This window comes from Ornithorhynchus anatinus, chromosome 4 (genome assembly GCF_004115215.2).
Source record: "Ornithorhynchus anatinus isolate Pmale09 chromosome 4, mOrnAna1.pri.v4, whole genome shotgun sequence".
Lineage (NCBI taxonomy): Eukaryota > Metazoa > Chordata > Mammalia > Monotremata > Ornithorhynchidae > Ornithorhynchus > Ornithorhynchus anatinus.
In genome coordinates this window covers 130,872,837-130,897,875 of record NC_041731.1, presented here as the reverse complement: position 1 = coordinate 130,897,875, position 25,039 = coordinate 130,872,837, and the positions used below count along the sequence as shown (strand labels likewise).

General features: G+C 47.2%; 1 protein-coding gene across 10 annotated transcripts in view; it reads left to right on the top strand.

The window, feature by feature from the left end:
• ABLIM2 (actin binding LIM protein family member 2) overlaps nt 1–25,039 on the top strand; it is a 200,050-nt gene that overhangs the window by 16,586 nt on the left and 158,425 nt on the right. For all 10 annotated transcript variants that reach the window (XM_029063399.2, XM_029063394.2, XM_029063396.2 and 7 more), the window contains exon 2: nt 12,257–12,400. In XM_029063399.2, the coding sequence (XP_028919232.1) occupies nt 12,257–12,400 (144 nt within the window). The remainder of the gene's footprint in view (nt 1–12,256; nt 12,401–25,039) is intronic.

Below are 25,039 nucleotides of genomic sequence, written 5' to 3'. Positions count from 1 at the left end.
TTATGGCTTAAGTAACAGGGTGGGTAGGTAGATACGGTAATTATCATCATTATTATTGTGGTATTTGTTAATCACTAGGGTGTCTCTCCCCAGTCCAGACTTCACTCTCCTACACAGATCATTTTTTTACACAAACATTCAGGACATGTCACCTCGCTCCTTAAAAATTTCCAGTGGTTGCCCACCCACCTATGCATCGAGCAAAAACTCCTCACTCTTGGCTTCCAGGCAGTCCCTCCCCTCGCCCCCTCCTCCTTCACCTCCCTTCTCTCCTTCTCCATCCCAGCCCGCACACTCCGCTCCTCTGCTGCCGCTCACCTCCTCACAGGGCCGTCGACCCCCGGCCCACGTCCCGCCTCTGGCCCGGAACGCCCTCCCTCCTCAAATCCCACAGACAATGACTCTCCCTCCCTTCAGAGCCTTACTGAATTCCCATCTCCTCCAAGAAGCCTTCCCTGACTGAACCCCACTTTTCCTCATCTCCCGCTCCCTTCTGCGTCTCCCTGACTCGCTCCCTTTGCTCTTCGCCCCCTCCCAGCGCCACACCACTTATTATCATAGCTGTCATTTTATTTATTTATGTTATCGTCTGTCTCCTCTTCCTTTAGACTGTAAGCTTGTTGTGGGAAGGGAATGTGACCGTTTGTTGTTGTATTGTAATAATAATTATGGCATTGGTTAAGCGCTTACTATGTGCTGAGCACTGTTCTGAGTGCTGGGGTAGATACAGGGTAATCCGATTGTCCCATGTGGGGCTCACATTTTTTAATCCCCATTTTTACAGATGAAGTAACTGAGGCCCAGAGAAGTGAAGTGACTTACCCAAGGTCACACAGCAGACAAGTGGCGGGGCCGGGATTAGAACCCACGACCTCTGAGTCCCAAGCCCGGGCTCTTGCTACTAAGCCACGCTGCTTCTCTCCCCCCACTAAGTACTCTCCCAAGTGCTTAGTGCAGTCCTCTGCACACAGTAAGCACTCAGTAAGTACATTTGAATGAATTAATGAATGACTAGGGGTCAAGCGCTCTTCTAAGCACTGGGATTGATACAAATTAATGAGATTGGACTCAGTACCTTTCCCACACGGGCTCACACTCTTAATAGGAGGGAAAACAGATATTTCATCCTCATTTTACAGTTGAGGAAACTGAGGCCCAGAGAAGTAAAGCGACTTGCCCACAGTCACACCGCAGGCCAACGCAGAGGTGGAATTAGAAACCAGGTCCTCCGACTTGCAGGCCTGTGCTCTTCCCCTTAGAAAACACGGCTTCTTGAGTTGTACTTCCCAAATCCTTTTTTCAGAGATCTTTTTGGTCTAGTTCTTGCTTTTTATCTGTCTAAAAATAAATGTATTCCCCATCTTTTGTTATTCAGATTAGAGGTCCTGATTTTGTTTTTGAGAGCCAGGACTGTTTCTTTCCCAATAATAATAGTAATATTGTGGAATTTGTCAAACACTGTGTGCCAGGCACTGTACTAAGGGCTGGGACCGATAGAAGCAAATCGGGTTGAACACAGTCCCTGTCCCACGTGGGGCTCCCAGTTTTCATCCCCATTTTACAGAGGAGGTAACTGAGGCCCAGAGAAGTGACTCGCCAGGGTCACACAGCAGACAAGTGGTGGAGCCAGGATTAGAACCCAGGTTCTTCTGACTCCCAGGCCTGGGCTCCACAGGTTGTAGAACACTGACTTCTCAGCTGGCAAACCTTCCTGTTGTTGCGCTGAATATTTTGAACATTGCTTTCCGTTGGATAAACAGGGTTTTGGCATATTTCCAGTGGCTCAAAGATTCAGGTGTGTGGTGATTTGGACAACGGGTGTGGTTTTTTTTGGCGGGGGGGGGGGTGTTTGTGTGTATGTGTGTGGTGTCATGAGTCAACCCCGCTTATCAGAATTTAAAGAATTGCTCCACCTTGGTTTCAAAAGTACTTTTGTTCTAGCGAAATTAGTGGAGAGAGCCCAGCCCTGGGAGTCAGAAGGACAGAGGTTCTAATCCCGGCTCCACCTCTTATCTACTGTGTGACCTTGGGCAAGTCACTTCACTTCTCTGGGCCTCAGAGCAGTAAAGTAGGAATTAAGATCGTGGGTCTCGTGTGGGACATGAATTGCGTCCAATCTGATTAGCTTGTATCTAACTCATCGCTTAGTACAGTGATTGGCACATAAACAAATAAGTTCCATTATGAAAAAAAAAAAAATGAGCAATTAGAGTGTGCAGAGAATGGTACTAGGCCCTTGATATCTCAAAAATGTTAGAGACTAGTTAATTATTTGTTGGGATTTTTTAAATGGTACTTGTTGAGCCGGAAGGACGCAATAGTCAATCACTGCCGAATTTTTCCCGAGAAAACTCTGTGGATCCACCTCCAGAACGATGGCAGATGGAGGTGGGGCCTTTTGGGAGAGAGGTGGCCGTGGAGTTGCTATGGGTTGGAGATGACTAGACAGCACAAGACAATTTGTTGAGCGCTTTCTATGTGTGAGGCACTATTTTAATGTCTGGGGTAGATACAGTGTTATCAGGCCGTGTCCCATATGGGGCTCACAATCTTAATCCCCATTTTACAGATCAGTTAACCGAGGTACAGAGAATTGAAGTGATTTGCCCAAGGTCACCTAGCAGAAAAGTGGCGGAACTGGGATTAGAACCCAGTTCGTTCTTCCTCTCGGTCCTCTACACCACACTGCTTTGTTCTTTAACTGAATGGAAATAAAAATGGATTTGGAAGTCAGAGGTTGTGGGTTCTAATCCCGGGTCCGCCACTTAATAATAAATACTGATAATAATGTTGGTATTTGTTAAGCGCTTTCTATGTACAGAGCACTGTTCTAAGCGCTGGAGTAGATGCAGGGAAATCAGGTTGTCTCACATGAGGCCCACAGTAAATCACCATTTTACAGATGAGGGAACTGAGGCCCAGAGAAGTGAAGTGACTTGCCCACAGTCACCCAGCTGACAAGTTAGCAGAGTCTGGATTCGAACCCATGACCTCTGACTGACCAGCCCAGTCTCTTTCCACTGAGCCATGCTTGTCAGCTGTGTGACCTCGGGCAAGTCACTTCACTGCTCTGGGCCTCAGTTACCTCAGCTGTAAAATGGGGATTAAAAGTGTGAGCCCCACATGGGCCAACCTGATTACCCTGTATCTACCCCAGCGCTTAGAACAGTGCTAGGAACATAGTAAGCGTTTAATATATACCATAATTATTATTATTATTATAAAATCCACAGCTTGTTATGCAGAAATGATTCTCAACTAGTTGATGATATTGCACATAGCATAAAACCACTGGTCAGCTGTGCGACTGTGGGCAAGTCACTTGACTTCTCTGTGCCTCACTTACCTCAAATGTAAAATGGGGATTAAGACTGTGAGCCTCATGTGGGACAACCTGATGACCCTGTATCTACCCCAGCACTTAAAACAGTGCTCTGCACATAGTAAGCGCTTAACAAATACCAACGTTATTATATTGGGATGCCAATGTAGCTGCACCATCCATAGAATTGCAATTTCTATTTTAAATCACAAGATGGCAGCAACATTTTAACTCCCACCTCAAAAAGATTGGAAATATTTCCATCTAAAGGAGGGAAAATTTTGATTTTTTCCAAAAGAAACTTCAGTAAGAGTTCATTAAGTCATTCAGTTATTTCTACTGAACGGTTAGTGTGTGCAGAGCTTGGCAGAGGAGAATGCAACAATAAACAGACACATTCCCTGCCCACTGTGAGTTTGCGGTACTCTCTCAAAATGGTATATTTTTCCAGTCAAATGAATGCTTAAATTCCTGTAAGGATCCATGCGTCTGATGAGTCAACCGTCGTTCATGTGTGACTAAAGCAGTGTGGGTTAGTGGATAGAGCCGAGGCCTGGCGTCAGAAAGTCATGGGTTCTAATCCCAGCTTTGCCATTTGACTTCTTGTGTGACCTTGGTCAAGTCCCTTCACTTCTCTGGATCTCAATTCTCTCATCTGCAAAATAATAATAATAATGTCGGTATTTAGTAAGCGCTTACTATGTGTTCTTACTACACTGTTCTAAGCGCTGGGGTATACAGGGTAATCAGGTTGTCCCACATGAGGCTCACAGTCTTAATCCCCATTTTACAGATGAGGTAACTGAGGCCCAGAGAAGTTAAGTGACTTGCCTACAGTTACACAGCTGACAAGTGGCAGAGCTGGGATTAAGGGGGTTTGAGACTCCGAGCTCCACATGGGACAGGGACTGGATCCAACTCGATTTGCTTGTATCACCCCAGCGCTCAGTAGAGTGCCTGGAACATAGTAAGCGCTTAACAAATGCCGTTATTATTATTATAATTTGACATTGATTAAGATGTAGGATAATCTTGTCAGGCACAGTCGAAGTCCCGCATAGGTGTTCACAGTCTAAGGGGAGGGAGAATAGGCATTAAGTCCCTGTTTTACAGATGAGGAAACTGAGGCTCAGAGTAGTTAAAATGTCTTGCCCAAAGTCACCAAACAGACAAGGGGTGTAGTTAGGATTAGAACCCAGGCCTGGGCTCTTTCATTCATTCATTCATTCATTCATTCATTCATTCATTCAATAGTATTTATTGAGCGCCTACTATGTGCAGAGCACTGTACTAAGTGCTTGGAATGTACGATTCGGCAACAGATAGAGACGGTCCCTGCCGTTTGACGGGCTTACGGTCTAACTGGGGGAGACAGACAGACAAAAACAATAGCAATAAATAGAATCAAGGGGATGAACATCTCATTAACAAAATAAATAAGGTAATAAAAATATATACAAATGAGCAGATGAGCACAGTGCTGAGGGGAGGGGAAAGGAGGGGGGAAGAGCAGAGGGAAATGGGGGAAAAGGAGGCATAGCTGAGGGAAGGTGAAGGGGGGGCAGAGAGGCAACAGAGGGAGCAGAGGGAAAAGGGGAAGCTCAGTCTGGGAATCTTGGTATGTGTTAAGCGCTTACTATGTGCAGAGCACTGTTCTAAGTGCTGGGGTAGATACAGGGTCATCAGGTTGTCCCACGTGAGGCTCACAGTCTTCATCCCCATTTTCCAGATGAGATAACTGAGGCACAGAGAAGTGAAGTGACCTGCCCACAGTCACACAGCTGACAAGCGGCAGAGAGGGGATTTGAACCCATGACCTCTGACTCCCAAGCCCGGGCTCTTTCCACTGAGCCACGCTGCTTCTCTTGAGCCACACTGCTTCTCCACTAGGCCACGCTGCTTCCAGCCTCATAGCTTTATTCTTGCTACATTTCCCCAGTTTGAAAAGGGAGAAGATTTATAAACACTCTAAACTCTGCCTGACGGTCCAAAATGTGACCCCTGAAGTCGATGCAACTGACATTAATCCTGCGATTTAATCCAGAACATTCACGCATGTTCTTCCTAAATTGTCACAAATGGAATGGTTTGGCAGCCTTTTTTTAATTGTTATTAAATATGTGGCGGTGGCAATGTCCCAAAGAGGAAATTTTATTTCTTTGCTCTCAAATGGGAGTTTTACATACTAGAAAATTCCTGGTCGTTGCTGTAGCATAACACTGATTTAATGAGATGGAGGACGTGGTTTCAAGTCTTCCATGAGAAAATGGAAGGGCTGACCGTGCAACGTCCAGAAACTGGCAGATGTTCACCTCGTTTTCCAGAACCCACCAGGGTGATTTCCTGTCTCTCGAGAGTCCTAAGGGCCTATCCCAGAATTGGGCTTACAAGCATGTTCATTCATTCATTCAATGGTATTTATTGAGCCCTTACTGTGTGCAGAGCACTGTACTAAACGCTTGGAAAGTACGATTCGGCAACAGAGAGAGACAATCCCTACCCAAGAGTCTAGAAGTTATCTCTGTGTGGTTATTTAGGGTGTAAAACTAAATCTGAGGAAAGCACACGTACACCCTTGCCTTGAGGGAATCACTCAAAGGTAACACGTAAACTTAACATGGATACTTATTGTGTGCGGATGGTGTGCTAAGCACTGGGTTAGATGCAAGATGACTAGAGCATCTTATGAGAAGCGGCGTGGCTCAGTGGAAAGAGCACGGGCTTGAGAGTCAGAGGTCATGGGTTCGAATCCCGGCTCTGCCGCTTGTCAGCTGTGTGACTGTGGGCAGGTCACTTCACTTCTCTGTGCCTCAGTTATCTCATCTGGAAAATGGGGATGAAGACTGTGAGCCTCATGTGGGACACTCATTACCCTGTATCTCCCCTAGCGCTTAGAACAGTGCTCTGCACATAGGAAGTGCTTAACAAATACCAACATTATTAAATAAGGCACGGTCCCTGTCCCCTTTGGGACGCACAGTTTTAGAGGCAGGGAGAGCAGGCCTCCATCAATCCATCAATCAATCAGTCCATCAACGAGTGATATTTATTGAGCTTTGACTCTGGGAGAATCAACCAGCGTGGCTTAGTGGAAAGAACATGGGCTGGGGAGTCAGAGGTCATGGGTTCTAATCCTGGCTCTACCACTTGTCAGCTGGGTGACTTTGGGCAAGTCACTTCACTTCTCTGGGCCTCAGTTACCTCACCTTGAAGGAGGGGATTAAGACGATGAGCCCCACATGGGACAACCTGATAACCAAATATGTCTCCCAGTGCTTCGAACAGTGCTTGGCACATAGTAAGTGCTTAACAAATACCATTAGCATTATTATTATTAGTGTTTGGGAGAGCGCAATAGAGTTGGTGACTAGGTCCTTCCCCTCAAAGACCTTAAAATATAGCGGGGGAGATGAACACTAGAATGAATTATAGGTAGGGGAATGCATTAGGGTAAAACGATATGGGCATAAGTGGAGGGCGAGGTTGGGAGAGGGGGGAAGAAGGGGATCTAGAGGATTTTAGTGATGCAGAATCAATCAATCTGGTACTCACCGAGCGCCTACTATGTGCAGAGCACTGTACTAGGCGCTTGGGAGAGTTCAATACAACAGACACATTTCCTCCCTGCAACGAGCTAACAGTGCTGAAGTGACAGGAGAGGGAGAAATAAGGTGGGGAAGCTGAGAGGTTATTTTATTCCCATTTGACAGATGAAGAAATTGAGGTCCAGAAAGGTTTCTTGCAAATCATTAAGACCCAAGTCCTTCTGACTCCCAGGCCCTGGCTCCATCCACCAGCGCTTAGTACAGTGCCGACCACATATTAAACACTTAACTAATACCATCATTATTATCTGGCCATGCTGCTTCTGATTTGCTACCTTTATTCTATTTATGGTGATAATGTTGTCTTGTTTTTGTTTCATTCTGCTTTGCTCTGCCGTCTGTCTCCCCCGATTAGACTGTGAGCCTGTCACTGGGCAGGGACGGTCTCTATCTGTTGCCGAATTGTCCATTCCAAGCGCTTAGTATGCTTAGTACAGTGCTCTGTGCATAGTAAATGCTCAATAAATACTACTGAGTGAATGAATGCTACCGTTAGAGAAGCAGCGTGGCTCAGTGGAAAGAGCCCAGGCTTGGGAGTCAGAGGTCATGGGTTTGAATCCCGACTCCACCACTTGTCAGCTGTGTGACTGTGGGTAAGTCATTTCACTTCTCTGGGCCTCAGTGACCTCATCTGTAAAATGGGGATTAAGACTGTGAGCCTCACGAGGGTCAACCTGATGACCCTGTATCTCCCCCAGGGCTTAGAACAGTGCTCGGCACATAGTAAGCGCTTAACAAATACCAACGTTATTATTACCGTTCTTCCCAGGGGAGTAGGTGCGGGAGTGTTTCCCGGCTGGGGTTTTGCTTCTCCCATTATTCCCACCCCATCAGGCTGAGTACGGAAGTCTTCCCCATCCAAGTTTTCCACAGACTCCAGACACCAGCTCTCCAACGACGGGCCCAGAGGAAGTACCGAGAAGCAGTGTGGCCTACTGGATACAGCCACTTCTCTGGGCCTCGGTTCATTCCTCTATAAAATGGGGATGAAGACTGTGAGCCCCATCTGGGTCATGGACTGTGTCCAACCTGATTAAATTGTATCTACCCCAGCGCTTAGAACAGTGCCTGACACATAGTAAGCGTTTAAATACGTTAAAAAAAAAAGGACATCTGCTTTCTGGGAGAGCACTTTACTTGTGCCCTCCTGAGTTTGTGGGAAGAGGTAGTGTGGCCTTCGGGAAAGAGCACGGGGCAGGGAATCAGGAGACCCTGGTTCTGATTCTAGCTCTGCAACTGGCCTGCTGTGTGACTGTGGGCAAATCACCTCTCTGAGTCTCAGTTTCCTTATCTGTAAAATGGGAATTAAAGACCTTTTCTCCCTCCCTCTTAGACTGTGAGCCCTGTGTAACCAACAGATTATCCTGTATCTACCCCGGTGCTTGGCACATATTCATTCATTCATTCAATAATATTTATTGAGCGCTTACTATGTGCAGAGCACTGTACTAAGCGCTTGGAACGTACAAATCGGTAACAGATAGAGACAGTCCCTGCCCTTCGACGGGCGCACAGTCTAATCGGGGGATGACGGACAGATAAGAACAATGGCAATAAATAGAATCGAGGGGAAGAACATCTCATTAGAACAATAGCAAATAAATAGAATCAGGGTGATGTACAAAATAAGTAGGGTAATGCACTTTATATATAGTATGCACTTTATATATAGTATGCACTTTAGAAATGCCACAGTCTTTATTATTTTGCACGATGGAAGACATAAAGGCCGGTGGTGGTTGTGAATGCGTAGGTGCTGTGGTCGCGGTTGAGAGGACGTGATCCTAACCAAGGGATGGGGAAGGTTCCTCGATGAGTTGACTCACAGAGCAGTTCTTATGGAAGAGAATTTGTTGTCACTTTTCTTCTTCCCGCAGCCTTGAGCTGAGCGCTTAGAACAGGGCTTGGTACATAGTAAGTGCTTAACAAGTCCTATTATTATTATTATTATGATTCAGGAAAATGGGTAAATATTATGTCACAGAATCCAAAATGAAGCCACAATGGACAGCCCAAGGGGAAGCATCTTGAATGAATTTCTCGTGACTCAGACCATTAAAGAATCAAGACTGGATTAATAGCGGGTAGCGGTCTTCCCACACTTCCCAACTTGTTTTCAAAATTCAAATTCAGTAGCACTGTTTGGGGCAAAGTTCAAAATTAGATGACGTGCTTTTCCCCAAATACCATTCGAATACATAAAAGTATAAGAAATGGCCAACGGTCTGTTACAAAGTCAGGCCCTATCTCCCCGTGAGCACCTGTGAGGCGTGAAGGATTGGGAAGTCATTTAGAAATGGGTCTTGAGAAAGAAAGTGAAAACTCAGTTCTGAGGGTTCTGAGTCGAGGTGGTTTGTAGATATGGCGTTCGTTTACTCTCCTCAGACTTCAGACTTCAATCTTTTACAGGGTTAGTCTGGGCTTCGATGACTTGGGATGATACGCAGTCAGTCAGACTTTAAGCTCCTCTCTCGATTTCGAGCTCCTCTGTAGACGGTGAGCCTCTCTCGACTGTCAGCTTTCCTCTCCACTGTGAGCTCCTCTCTTGACTGTGTGATCTCGGATATAAAATGAGGAGAAAATGTCCGTTTTCCCTCCCCGTTAGACTTTGAACCCCTTGTGGATAGGCTCTAGATCGGATCAGATCATCTTGCAGCGTGGCTTAGTGGAAAGAGCTCGGACTTGGGAGTCAGAGGTCGTGGGTTCTAATCCCAGCTCTGCCACTTATCAGCTGTGTGACTTTGGGCAAGTCACTTAACTTCTCTGTGCCTCAGTTCCCTCATCTGTAAAATGGGGATTAAAACTGTAAGCAGCTTGTGGGACACCAGTGCTTAGAACAGTGCTTGGCACATAGTAAGCACTTAACAAATACCATCATCATTATTCCCAGACGAGGTCAGAACTGTTTGTGATTTGTGGGTAGGTTTTCACTGTTTCTCTAAATAGGGAGACAGAGTAGCCTGATGGAAAGAGCTTGAGCCTGTGAATCAGAAGATCTGGGTCCTGGCTTGCTGTGTGACCTTAGGCAAGTCATTGAATCCCTCTGTGCCTCAGTCTCCTCCCCTGTAAAATGGGATTGGATCTGATCTGGTTATTGTATCTTCCCATCCTTGGCACACGACTTAGCACAGAGCAAAGGCTTAGGAAATAAGATGAAATTGAATGAGAAGTGAGCTGGTGAGAAAAGCGATTTTACAAATGGATTCACTGACTCTATCCTCACCTGATTTTCCTCCTCTCTCTCTGGTCACTCTTTCTTCGTCACTTTGGTAGGCTCCTCCTCTGCCTCCCCTCCCCTAACCGTGGGGGTCCCTCAAGGCTCAGTTCTAGGTCCCCTTCTAGTCTCCATCTACACCCACTCCCTAGTAGAACTCATTCACTCACATGACTTCAACCATGGAGCAAGGTCTTAATAAATAAGATAAAATTAAATAAGAAAGTGAGTTGGTAAGAAAATCGATTTTACAAATGGCTTCACTGACTCTGTCCTCTCCTGATTTTCCTCCTCTCTCTCTGGCCACTCTTTCTCTGTCACTTTGGTGGGCTCTTCCTCTGCCTCCCACCCCCTAACTGTGGGGGTCCCTCCAGGTTCAGTTCTGGGTCGCCTTCTCTTCTGCATCTACACCCACTCCCTTTGAGAACACATTCTCTCACATGACTTCAACCACCACCCCTACAGGGATGACTCCCAAATCTCTCCCTCTTCTAAGGCTTTTGTTAAGCGCTTACCATGTGCCAAGCACTGTAATGAGACAAAATAATCAGGTCCCTCATGGGCCTCACAGTCTAAGTACGAAAGAGAACAGATATTGAATCCCCATTGTGCAGATAAGGGAACTGAGGCCCAGAGAAGGGAATTGACTTGCCCAAGGTCACACAGCAGAGAAGCTGAAGAACTGGAATTAGAACCTAGAACTTCTAACTCCCAGATCTGTGCTCTTTCCACTATACCACATGACTTCTTTCCAGCCCCGACCTCTCTTTGCCTAGTCATTTATTTTTCTTCCATCTTCAGGACCGATAATAATGATTAATAATAACTGTGTTTTTTGTTCAGTGCTTACTATGTGCCAGGCACTCACATAATAATAATGATAATTATAAGAATTTTGGTATTTATTAAGTGCTTACTATGTGCCAGGCACTGTACTAAACGCTGGGGTAGACCAAAGATTATCAGGGTGGACCATTTCCTGTCCCACATGCGCCTCACAGTCTCCATCCCCATTTGACAGATGAGGGAACTAAGGCCCAGAGAAGTGAAATGACTTGCCCAAAGTCACACAGCAGGAAAGTTGTGGATCCAGGATTAGAACCCATGACCTTCTGACTCCCAGGCCCGGGTTCTACCCACTGCACCACGCTGCTTCCCATACTGTATTGTACTAAGGCCTGGGGTGGATACAAGCAAATCTGGGGATCACAGTCTCAATCCCCATTTACCAGATGAGGTGAGGCACAGAGAGGTTAAGCGACTTGCCCGAGATCACAAAGCAGACAAAGCTGAGGTTAGAACCCGGGTCCTGTGACACTCAGGTCCATGCTCCATCCACTAGGACACATCGCATCTCAAATGAAGAAACTGAGATCCGGAGAAGTGAAGTGACCCACCCAAGGTCACACAGCGGAAAAGACTTCCTTCTATGGCCTACTGGATCGAGCCCAAGCCTGGAAGTCAGAAGAACTTGCTCTCTAATGCCGGCTCTTCCACTTGCTTGCCATGTGACCTTGGACAAGTCACGTCACTTCTCTGTGTCTCAGTTACCTCATCTGTCAAATTCATTCACTCATATTTATGGAGCACTTACTGTGTGCAGAGCACTGTACTAAGCGCTTGGGAAAATACAAGACAAGAATAAGCAGGCACATTCCCTGCCCACAACAAGCTTACGGTCGGCAGTCAAATGGGGTTGAAGACTGAGAGCCCCATGTGAGAGAGGGACTGTGTCCAACCTGATTTGCTTGTATCCACCCCAGCGCTTAGTACAGTGCCTGGCATATAGTAAGCTCTTAACGAATACCATGATGATGATTATTATCCTTAAATTAATACATTCATTCAGTCGTATTTATCGAGAGTTTACTGTGTGCAAGCTCCTGGGAGAGTACAATACAGCAATAAATAGACACATTCCCTGCCCACAGCGGGCTTACAGTTTAGAGCGCGGGAGACAGACATTAATATAAAAAATAAAATAAATGTCAGAGCCGGGATTGGAGAACCCAGATCCTCCGACTCCCAGGCCCGGGCTCTTTCCACTAGGCCGCCCTGCTTCCTCATAACGTGTGTCAAAATGTCATGATGCCGGTGTGTTTTTGTCTCCGACAGTGTCCCCTCAGCAGGCTCCGCACAGCCACCTGGAGAAGCCCCCGAGCTCGCTCATTCTCTGTGACACCTGCGGGAATGTGTGTAAAGGAGAGGTGCTCAGGGTCCAGAGCAAGTATTTTCACATCAAATGCTTTGTTTGCAAAGGTAAGCTTTTCTGCCATTTTTTCCACCAGCCTGATCGACCCTCCTTCCTTCCAGAAGTAGCGGGAACATAGTGGAAAGGGCAGGGGCCTGGGAGTCAGAGGATGTGGGTTCTGATCGTGGCTCGGCTCTGTGACTTGGGACCAGTCACTTCTTTTCTCTGGGCCTCCATTACCTCGTCTGTAAAATGGGGATTAAGACTGTGAGTCCCACGTGGGACGGGGACTGGATCCCTTTTGATTCACTTCTATCTACTCCAGGGCTTAGAACAAGTAAACAGGCATCAGTGAGAAGCAGAGAGGCTCAGTGGAAAGAGCCCGGGCTTGGGAGTCAGAGGTCATGTGTTCGAATCCCGGCTCCGCCACTTGCCAGCTGTGTGACTGTGGGCAAGTCACTTAACTTCTCTGTGCCTCAGTTACCTCATCTTTAAATGGGGATGAAGACTGTGAGCCCCACGTGGGACAACCTGATTCCCCTGTGTCTACCGCAGCGCTTAGAACAGTGCTCTGCACATAGTGAGCGCTTAACAAATACCAACGTTATTATTATCAATAGAGTTATAGATATATACATATATTCACAAGCGTTCTGGGGTGGGGAGGGCGGGGTAGAGCAAAGGAAGTGAGTCGGGGCGATGGGGAGGGGAGGGGGAGTTGAGGAAAAGGGGGGCTTAGTCTGGGAAGGCCTTTTGGAGGAGGTGAGCGTTCAGTAGGGCTTTGAAGGGGAGAAGTGTGGTTGCTTGGTGGATTTGAGGAGGGAGGACGGTCCAGGCCAGAGTCGGGACGTGGGCCAGGGGTCGAAGGTGGGACAGGCAAGCTGGAGGTCCAGTGAGAAGGTGAGCGGCAGCAGAGGCGCGGAGCGTGCGGGCTGCGATGGAGAAGGAGAGAAGGGAGGTGAGGAGGGAGGGGGTAAGGGGATGGACGGCTTGGAAGCCAAGAGTGAGGAGTTTTTGTTTGATACGGAGGTTGATAGGCAACCGCTGGAGATTTTTAAGGAGGGGGGTGACAGGCCCAGAACGTTTCTACAGAAAGATAATCTGGGCAGTGGAGTGAAGTATAGACTGGAGCGGGGAGAGGCAGGAGGTTGGGAGGTCAGCAAGGAGGCTGATGCAGTCATCCAGTGGAGATAGGATGAGTGCTTGAATTAACGTGGTAGCCGTTTGGATGGAGAGGAAAGGGTGGATTTTAGAGATATTGTGATGGTAGAAACCACAGGATTTGGAGACAGATTGAATATGTGGATTGATTGAGAGAGGTGAGTTGAGGATAATGTCAAGGTTATGTCTCTTATCAGACAGACAAATGCTCTTCCCTCACATTAAAGCCCTGCAGAAGGCCCATCTCCTCCAAGAAGCCTTCCCTGACTGAGCCCTCCTTTCCTCTTCGCCCACTCACTTTTGCGTCACCCTGACTTACTCCCTTCATTCATCCCCCCTCCCTGCCCCACGACACATATACAAATTTGTAATTCATTTATTTATGCATATTAATGTCTGTCTCCACTCTAGACTGTAATCGTGGTATTACAGGATTACAAGTGTACCAAGCACTATATAAGCTTTGGGGTGGATACAAGAAAATCGAGTTGGACACCGTCCCTGTCCCTCCTGGGGCTCACAGTCTCAATCCCCGTTTTACAGATGGGGTAACTGAGAGCCCAGAGAAGTGAAGCGACTTGCCCAGGGTCACACAGCAGACAAATGGTGGAGCTGGGATTAGAACTCATAACCTTGTGGCTCCCAGCCCGGGACTCTATCCACTACACCATGCCACTTACTAAGCTTTGGAAGAGTCCGGTTCAGGGAAAAGATACAATCCCTGCCCCCAGGTTGCTTACAACTGAGCAGGGTTCATGAGGTCCCTTTTGGGAGATCTATTCATTCATTCAATTGTATTTATTGAGTCCTTACCATGTGCAGAACACTGTACTAAGCGCTTGGAAAGTACGATTTGGCAACAGATAGAGACAATCCCTACCCAACAATAGGCTCAAGGGGAAATACCATATCCCAGGTGAAGCAGGGTGGTCTAGTGGAAGGGGGTTAGAGGTCATGGGTTCTAATTCCGACTCTACTTCTGCTTGCCTGCTGTGTGACCTTGGGCAAGTCACTTCCCTTCTCCGTGCCTCAGTTACCTCACCTGTCAAATGGGGATAGAGACTGTGTGCCTCATGTGGCGACAGGGACTGTGTACAACCTGAACCTGGATCTACCCCTAGTTAGTACAGTGCCTGGCACGTAGTGAGAGCTTAATGAATAACACTTTATTATTATTACCATTCTCGGTATATCAGTTTACTCGTCTTTAAAATAGAGATTTAGTACTAGTTAAACTATGAATCTCATGTGAGACAGGGACTGTATCTGATCTGATTATTTTGATTGTCTACCTAAGTGGTTAGTTCAGAATTTGGCACATTATTATTATTATTACTATTATCCCATAGTTGTTCAGGTGTTGGCAAGATCCTGAAGAAATAATTGGTTAGCTAAATCATAATTTTAGGCATTTTCCTGAAATCAAGAACCTTAGGTCCTTAAGGGATAAGAAAGTCTGAGCCATCGGTTTATGGATACACGATATACATTTTTAGGCAAAACCGGATGCTTGAGGTGAGCCAGGTCACTACTGCACCCCAGGGAATATTTTTTTCTGGGAAGGGTGGAGAAAATCTGAAAATATTTTGGTCCGAAGGAAGGCGGCAGGAATGTACTGTGGGTGTGAATTATAATCATAAACACAGGGAAATATTTACAATTCTCCAAAAATAGCCTTTTTAACCAGAACAGGAAACCATAATTTTGTGCATTTCTATTGTGTCCACCAAGCAGCCCATTAGAAAGAAAAAGCCCTTCCATGGGTGTTTTCGTGGAATCGTTAGATGATTAAAATTGGAAAAAAGAACATTTACCTTTTTTTTGGTATTGTTTGATTGTGCCTTCCAATTTTAGCGGGTATTTTATACTTGCCTTTTCATTGGCCCAGAACAAATATCTTGTTTAAATTGGCAAATTCAAATCAACCAATACCGCAATAATTTTTTGGGTTTTTTTTACCTTTACTCCGTTGGCTTCTTGTTCTTCATCAAACTATCTGGACTCTGCTTGACTCACCGTTTGTTTTGTCTTTTTCCACAAAGTCAAACCAGTTAGGCAGTCCTTTTCAATTTCCAAGTTTGTGGTGAGAATTCAAAATCTATCCCATCTCTGTCAGCCAGTGTTTCGTATTTATCGAGCTCTTATTGTGTGCAGAGAGCTGTACTAAGGGCTTGGAAGAACACAGTATAACAATATATCAGATGCATTTCCTAATTTCCTATCCATAATGAGTTTACAATCTACAGGGGGAGACAGCATTAATATGAATAAATAAAATTACAGATATGCACTTAAGTGTTGTGGGGATGGGATGGGGGGATGAATAAAGCGATCAAGTCTAGGCAAGACAGAAGAGAAGAAGAAAGGAGGACTCAGGAAGAGAAGGTATTTTGGAGGAGATGCGCCTTCATTAAGATGTGCTAGTGTGCTAGATGTGCTAATAATAATAATAATATTTGTTAATATTTGACTCTGCGTCAAGCACTGTACTACACTCTGGGGGAGATATGGTATAAGCAGAATGCACACAGTCCCTGTCCCACATGGGAATCACAGTTTAAGAACAGATATTTAATCCCCATTTTAGTAATAGTACTTGAGCGCTTACTGTGACCAGAGAGTTGTGCTAAGTCTTGGGAGAGAATACAGCGGTAGGAATTAGACGCAGTCTCTGTCTCTTGAAGGACTGACAATCTACGAGTATAAATTGGGAGAAAGGATTGTAGACAGGCATATAAAGAAGCAGCATGAGCTAGGGGAAACAGCACGGGCTTGGGGTTCTAATCCTGGCTCTGCCACTAGTCTGCTTGGTGACCTTGGGCAAGTCACTTTGCTTCTCTGAGCCTCAGTTTCCTCATCTGTAAAATGGGGATTTAGTCCTCCTCGAACTTAGACCCCGAGCCCCATGTGGGACAGGGCCTGTGGCCAACCTGATTTCCTTGTGTCTACCCGAGCGCTCAGAACAGTGCTTGACACATATTAAGCACCTAGCAAAGACCATCATCAATTAATTAACTTATTAATACTATTACTGTTACACAGTAAGAGCTTCACGGATACCGTAAGAAGAATGATGAAACGATAAAAGACCACACCAAAAAATCCATAAGATTAAAAATGAAAATCCAGCAGGGTGCTGTGGCTAGAGGAGAGGAATTTGGGAGTTCAAGGAGTTCAGGGTTCAGGGCACAACTCTGCCACTTATCAGCTGAGTGACTGGGCAAGTCACTTCACTTCTCTGTGCCTCAGTGACCTCATCTGTAAAATGGGGGTTAAGTCTGTGAGCCCCCCGTGGGACAACCTGATTACTTTGTATCTACCTCAGCGCTTAGAACGGTGCTTGGCACATCGTAAGCGCTTAGCAAATACCATCGTCATTATTAACAAATACCGTTATTATTATTAGGGGAGGGGAGATGAAGCGCCCCTGATTTTCAAAGTCTCTTGGCCCGTTTGAGGGACACACAGACCCCCTCTAGGCCCCAAATCGCCTACAGCTTCCAAATGCACTAACAGGAAGATCAGAAAGGAAACCCGAGTCCCAGTCCAAAAACACGAGTAACCTGGAAACAACCCCCTCCACCCAGAATTTGGGGTTTGATCGGAAACAAGAGCTCCGCAAGTTATCTATTTTGGAAACCGTCGAGAAAACAGACCGGGGTGGAACAAAATGTTTGCCGGCGGGGAGGGAAAGGGGATAAAATGTGAGATCTCTCTGTAACTTGGTAACAGGGAGTGGCCAGCGTGAGAGATCGAATCCATCTGTTGGGATATAAATAACGACGGTACCAGTTCCCGTGTGTCAACTGAGAGCGTGACACACGAGCAGAGGGTGGAACGTGCGTGCGTGGGTGTCGCCTTGCCAGGGGTTAATTGGAGAAGTTGAGGAAGAGTCTTCGCCAGCCGACGGAATTGAGTTGCCAAACAGGTCTGAAGAAAATAATGGCAGTGATAGCATTTATCGAGCGCTCGTTGTTTCTCAGAGTGCGGTACGGCTGTTGAAAGGCAGCGTAGCCTAGTGGCTAGAGCCCGGGCCTGGGTTCAGAACGACCTGGGTTCTAATCCCGGCTCTGCCACTTGCCCGCTGTTAGAGAAGCAGAGTGGCTCAGTGGAAAGAGCCCGGGCATGGGAGTCACAGGTCATGTGTTCTAATCCCAGCTCCGCCACTTGTCAGCTGTGTGACTTTGGGCAAGTCACTTCATTTCTCTGGGCCTCAGTTACCTCATCTGTAAAATGGGGATGAAGACTTTGAGCTGCAAGAGGAACAACCTGATCACTTCGTATCCCCCCAGCACTTAGAACAGTGCTTGGCACGCAGTAAGCGCTTAACAAATGCCAACAATATTAATTAACTTCACTTCTCTGGGCCTCAGTTCCCTCCTCTGCAAAATGGGGTTTAAGACTGTGAGCCCCATGCAGGGACTGTGTCCAACCTGATTAGATTCTAGTGCTTAGAGCAGTGCTTGGCACATAGTAGGTGCTTAACAAGTGCCACAATAATAAATATTAGTAGTACTTAGCATTGAGAGGTTATACAGCTGAGAATTTGACAGCACCTCTGTCCTTCGGAGCGGCTCACAGTCTAAGTGGAAGCAGCATGGCCTAGTGGAAAAAACCCCGGCCTGGGAGTCAGATGACCTGAGTTCTAATCCCGGCTCTGCCACTTGTCTGCTGTGTGACCTTGGACGTGTCACTTCATTTCTCTGAGCCTCAGTTACTTCATCTGTAAAACGGGGATTATGTGAGACAGGGACTGTGTCCAACCTGATTATCTTTTATATACCCCAGTGCTTAGTACAGTGCTTGGCACATAATAAGCGCTTAACAAATACTTTTCTAAAAAAAGTGACCAGAATGATAGCATAATTCTATTCCATTATGCTATCAGTCTTGACAGTGGTACAGATTGGAAACAGAGAGCAGGATAAGTGCTGTGGGGTTGAGGAAGAGGTGAATAAAGGGTACAGATCCAGGTGCAAGGGTGATGCAGAAGGGAGTGGGAGAAGAGGAAAGGAGGGCTTAGTCAGGGAAGGCTTCTTGGAGGAGATGGGCCTTCAAGAAGGCTTTGAAGGTGGGGGAGTCATTGTCTGTGGGATTTGAGGAGGGAGGGCGTTCTGGTCCAGAGGCGGGACGTGGGCCGGGGGTCGACGGCGGAAGAGACGAGCTGGAGGCCCAGTGAGGAGGTGAGCGGCACCAGAGGAGCGGAGTGTACGGGCTGCGATGGAGAAGGAGAGAAGGGAGGGGAGGTAGGAGGGAGCCAGGGGATGGACGTCTCTAAAAGCCAAGAGTGAGGAGTTTTTGTTTGATGCAGAGGTGGCTGGGTAACCACTGGAGTTTTTTGAGGAGGTTGGGGGTAATATGCCATGAGCAGTTTTGTAGAAGAATGATCCGGGCAGCAGAGTGAAGTATGAACTGGATTGGGGAAAGGCCAGGGAATTATGTGAGAATAATAATAATAATTAACAATTGTGGATTTGTTGAGCGCTTACTGTGTGCCAGGCACTGGGGTGGTTACAAGCAATTGGGTTGGATAATAATAGTATAGTAATAATAGTAATAGTTTGTAATGACCACCTACTGTGTTCAAGCGCAGTTCTAAGCACTGGGATAGAGTGCACAGATTAGATACTCTGCCATTTCTCGGCTCTGCCGCTTGTGTGCTGTGGAAGGTTGGACAAGTCCCTTCACTTCTCTGGGCCTCAGTTCCCTCATCTGGAAAATGAGTTTTGAGACTGTGAACCCCACGTGATACAGGGACTGCATCTAACCCAATTGGCTTGTAATCAAGCCAGCGCTCAACAAATCCCACAATTATTGTTTATTATTCTCATACTCAGCTCCGCACTTGTCTGCTGTGTGGCCTCGGGCAAGTCACTTCACTGCTCTGGGCCTCAGTTACCTCTTCTGTAAAATGGGGATTAAGACCGTGAGCCCCACGTGGGACAGAAACCGTGTCCAACCCGATTTGCTTGTATCCATCCCAGCGCTTAGTACGGTACCTGACACACAGTAAGCGGTTGACAGATACCATTGTTATTACTATTATTATTATACTCACATGATCCTTGGCTCTTCAAGAGGTACATTCCAAGCACTCAGTACAGTGCTCTGCACACAGTAAGTGCCCAATAAATACGATTGATGAATGAATGAAGAGGTTTGCAATCGGCATGTCAGAGTGGGCAGGGAGAACTGTTACCAGACGCACTGGGGAAGATGAAAGAATCAAACATTAAAACAGTCTAAAAGCAAGGCCAAGTGTTTCAATCAGTGATATTTCCTGAGCGCTTCCTGCGTGCAGAGTACCGAACCCAGTGTTTGCCCGAGACAAGAGCTCCACTTCCACAGGTGCAGTGACCGTCCCGGTCGCAGTGACCGCCCCCAACAGCGCAAAAGAGTCGGTGGACGCATTCCCTGCCCGCAGAGAACGGAGGGTCCAAATGAAAAAGTGAAGGAATAATAATAATAGCGATGACATTTGTTGAGCGCTTACTATGTGCCAAGCACTGTTCTAAGGAAGGAAGGGGGGACGGTGTCTGGAGGCAGAGGAGCCGAAGTCTGACTCCTTTCCGGCTCAAAGTTGGACGGGGCCGACCTCAGCCGAGTGACCGCTTCAGTGGCTCCAGCTGCAGCCTCTCTGTCACCTCGGGTCATCACCACGGCCCCGACAATCACATCAGTGACCACTGTCACCACAGTGGCCACCACGACCACCCTCACAACCGCAAACACCACGGCCTCCACAGCCCCAGTGACCACCTCAGGTACAGGAGACGCAACAATCACAGTGACCCCAACACCAAAGCCACAGCGATCAATGACAACCACAGTCACCCCCACAATCACAACCGCCACGGCCTCCACAGCCCCAGTGACCACCTCAGGCACAGGAGACGCAACAATCACAGTGACCCCAACGCCAAAGCCACAACGACCAACGCGACCTCAGTGACCGCCACCGCCTCAGCGACCCACAGTGACCACCGCATCCACCGCGAGCACAGAAACCACAAAGATGGCCACAGCGGCCGCCATGACCTCGGCCACCACATCAGCCTCCACACGGCCACCGTGACCACCGCAACCAAAGCAAACGACAAAGCCACAATGATCACCTCAACCCCAGCGACAGCCACAACCATCACAATCACAGCAAATAACAAAGCCACAGTGATCACCTCTACCCCAGCGACAGCCACAACCATCACAATCACAGCAAATAACACAGCCACAATCATCAGCTCGACTCCAGAGACCGCCACAACCATCACAACCACAACAGCCCCCACCGTCACAAGGACCAGCACGACCTCAGCAAACACAAAGCCGCAACGATCAACACAACCTCAGTGACGGCCACAACCACAGCCCCCACGGCCACGATGACCACAACTACCGTGACCGCAACAGCCGTAACGGTCACCACAACCACAGCGACCACGGCAGACACAACGACGACCGCAACCACATCGACCACAACAGTAGCAGCAACCACAATAGCCACAACGAGACCACCAGCAGCCACAGTGATCAGTCATTCATTCAATCAAATTGATTCATTCATTCAATGGTATTTATTGAGCGCTCACTATGCGCAGAGCACCGTACTAAGCGCTTGGAAAACATAATTCAGCAACAGATAGAGACGACGGGCTCACAGTCTAAATGGGGGATCTAAGCACTGTTCTAAACACTGGGTTGGATCCAAGCAAATCGGGTTGGACACAGTCCCTGTCCCACGTGGGGCTCACTGTCTCAATCCCCATTTTCCAGATAAGGGAACTGAGGCCCAGAGAAGTGAAATGGCTTGCCCAAGGTCACACAGCAGTCAGGCAGCAGAGCCAGGATTAGAACTCCTGACCTTCTGACTCCCAGACTGGGGCTGTAGTCATTATAATAATAATTTTGGTGTTTGTTAAGCGCTTACTATGTGCCAAGCACTGTTCTAAGCGCTGGGTAGATACAGGGTAATTAGGTTGTCCTACGTGAGGCTCACGGTCTTAATCCCCATTTTCCAGATGAGGGAACTGAGGCACAGAGAAGTGAAGTGACTTGCCCAAAGTCACACAGCAGACAAGTGGCAGAGCCGGGATTAGAACCCATGACCTCTGACTCCAAAGCCAGGCTCTTTCCACTGAGCCATGCTGCTTCCCAATATTAGTGACCTCCTAGTCATTAGGCCATGCTCCTTCTCATGGCACTACTACTACTAATAATAATAATGTTGGTATTTGTTAAGCGCTTACTAGGTGCAGAGCACTGTTCTAAGTGCTGGGGTATACAGGGTAATCAGGTTGTCCCACATAAGGTTCACCGTCTTAATCCCCATTTTAGAGATGAGGTAACTGAGGCACAGAGAAGTTAAATGACTTGCCCACACTAGTCCCTCGGGAGAGTACAGTTCAACAGAGTTGGTAGATATCTGATGTCAGTAGGGCTTGTTCCTCTACACATCTGCTTTCCGCTCTGTACACGAGGGCCTCAAGAAATACTACTGATTGACTATAATAATAATAATTATAAAAATTATCAGGGACTATGTCCGACCCGATTTGCTTGTATCCAGCCCAGCGCTTAGAACAGTGCCTGGCACAGAGTAAGTGCTTAACAAATACCATAATCATATAAATTATGAAAAAAAATAAATCATGGTATTTGTAAAGTGCTTACTACGTGCCAAGCACTGTTCTAAGCACTGGAGTAGATACAAGGTTATCAGGTTGTCCCACGTGGGGCTCACAATCTCAATCCTCACTTTACAAATGAGGTAACTGAGGCACAGAGAAGTGAAGCATCTTGCCCAAGGTGACACAGCAGACAAGTAGCGGAGCCGGGATTAGAACCCTCATCCTCTGACTCCCAAGCCCCGGCTCTTGCCACTAAGCCACACTGCTTCTCTGGTATGATATTTGTTAAGTGCTTACTGTGTGCTAGGTACTGTTCTAAGCACTGGGGCAGATGCAAGGTAATCAGGTTGTCCCACTTGGGCCTCTTAGGCTTAATCCCCATTTTACAGATGAGGTCACCGAGGCCCAGAGAAGTGAAGTGCCCAAGGTCACAGAGGAGACGTGGCTGAGAAGGGAGGTTTTCCCATCCTTAGTCTTGGCAAAGGTGCCAGTGGGCTTAGAAATACCGAGGAAGCAATGTGTCTCAGTGGAAAGAGCAAGGGCCTTGAAGTCAGGGGCTCTGGGTTCTGATTTTCATTATAGGGAATTTGTTAAGCACTTACTTTGTGGAAGCAACACGGCGTAGTGGGTAGAACATGGGCCTGGGAGTCAGAGGTCATGGGTTCCAATTCAGGCTTGGCCACTTCTCTGCTGTGTGACCTCGGGCAAGTCACTTCACTTATCTGGGCTTCAGGTTCCCTCATCTGCAAAATGGGAGTGGAGACTTTGAGCCGCTCGTGGGACAGGGGCTGTATCCAACCTGATTTGCTTGTATCCACCCCAGTGCTTAGTGCAGTACCTGGCACATAGTTAAGCACTTAACAAATTTCATCATCATTATTATTATTATTACTAAGTGCTGGAGTAAATATAAGGCTCCCATGTCTTAATCCCCATTTTACAGATGAGGGAATTGAGGCACTAAAAAGTGAAGTGACTTGCCCAAGGACACATAACAGAAAGTGGCAGAGGTGGGATTAGAACCCAGGCCCTTCTGACTCCCAGGGCCATGATCTATCCATTCGGCCACGGTGCTTTAAGCTGTGTCCGGCTCCCCACTTGCCTGATGGGTGACCCTGGGCAAGTCACTTAACTTCTTTATGCTTCAATTTCCTCATCTGTCAAATGGAGTTTCCCCTTGTAGGGGGTCACCTGAAGAGTTTCCAGTCCTCTACCAGTCTCGGCCGTGGGAGGGAGAGAGAAGCAGAGGCCTGTTCAGTCCATTCCGAGCTTGGCCAGTGTCTAGCGAGCGGCAGGCCATTGGCTACACGTCAAAACTCCCCCGTGCTGGGCAGCAGTGGCACGGGAGAGAGTTGAGGGCGGAGACTCGAGTTGACCGTGCTGAAGACAGCAGTGGTCAACCATTTCTGGATTTTTCCCAAGAAAACTCTGTGAATCCACTACTGGAATGACGGCAGTTGGAGGTGGAGAGTTCTGGGAGAGAAGCATCCATGGTGTCGCTATGGGTCGGGCACGACTCCACAACAGAAGACTACAAAATGGAGTTTAAATATCCATTTTCCCTCCTATTTAGACTTTGTGCCCATGAGAGACAGGAATTGAGTCCAACCTGATTATCTGGTATCTTAGCAGGGTGGCTCAGTGGAGACAGCCTGGGTTCGGGAATCAGAGGTCATGGGTTCTAATCCCGGCTCCGCCACTTGTCCGCTGCGTGACTTTGGGCAAGTCACTTCACTTCTCTGTGCCTCAGTTACCTCATCTGTAAAATGGGGATTAAGACCGTGAGCTCCACGTAAGACAACCTGATCACCTTCTATCCCCCCAGCGCTTAGAAGAGTGCTTTGCACATAGTAAGCACTTAACAAATACCAGCATTATTATTATTATTATTATTATTACCCCAGCTCTTAGAACAGTGCTTGCCACATAGAAAGCATTTTGCAAATATCAAAATTCTTCTTCTTCTTAGTATCAACGAATTCCTCGTGCAAGGTTCCAGAAATGTCAGGCGTAGTTGTGGTTCCCTTGGGCATTGGTGACGGGGCAGTGGCGGGTATCGGATCACCTGCCATTTGGCTTCGTCTTCGCCCAACACCCACAGGGAAACGAAGGAGCCCTTCTGACACTGGTCCTCCCTGCGATCAAATTCCCTCCACACCGGAATGGAAGAATTTGAAGAGTCACGAGCTATAAATAATGGAAAAAAAAACCACACCAAGAAGTAGAATAGGATCTAGGGCTTGGCATGTTGTCGAGTCATTTCAAGTTGGGTTGTCAGCGCGATGTGTGTGTATGACAAGTCTGTTGTGTTGTAGTTTCCCAATCAATTCCAAATCGTCTATATCGGGAAGCAGCATGGCTTAATGGAAAGAACATGGGCTTGGGAGTCAGAGGGCGTGGATTCTAATCCTGGCTCTGCTACTTGTCTGCTGTGTGATTTTGGGCAAGTGACTTAACTTCTCTGTGACTAAATTACCTCATCTGTAAAATGGGGATTAAGACTGTGAGCCCCACATGGGACAACCTCATTACCTTGTATCTATCCCAGTGCTTAGAACAGTGATTAGCACATAGTAAGCGCTTAACAAACACCATTATTATTATAGAGCCTGGGCCTGGGAGTCAGAAGGAACTGGGCTCTAGTCCCGGCTCTGCCATTGCACACAGTAAACGTTTAACAAATACCAACATTATTATTTGTCAGCTGCTTGACCTTGGGCAAGTTACTTCATTCATCCAATAGTATTTATTGAGCGCTTACTGTGTGCAGAGCACTGTACTGAGCACTTCACTTCTCTGTGCCCCAATTGCCTCATCTGTAAATTGGAGATTAAGACTGTGAGTCCCGTGGGGGACATGAGCTATGTCCCATCTGACATGCTTCTATCTACCTCAGCCTTTAGTGCAGTGCTTGGCTCC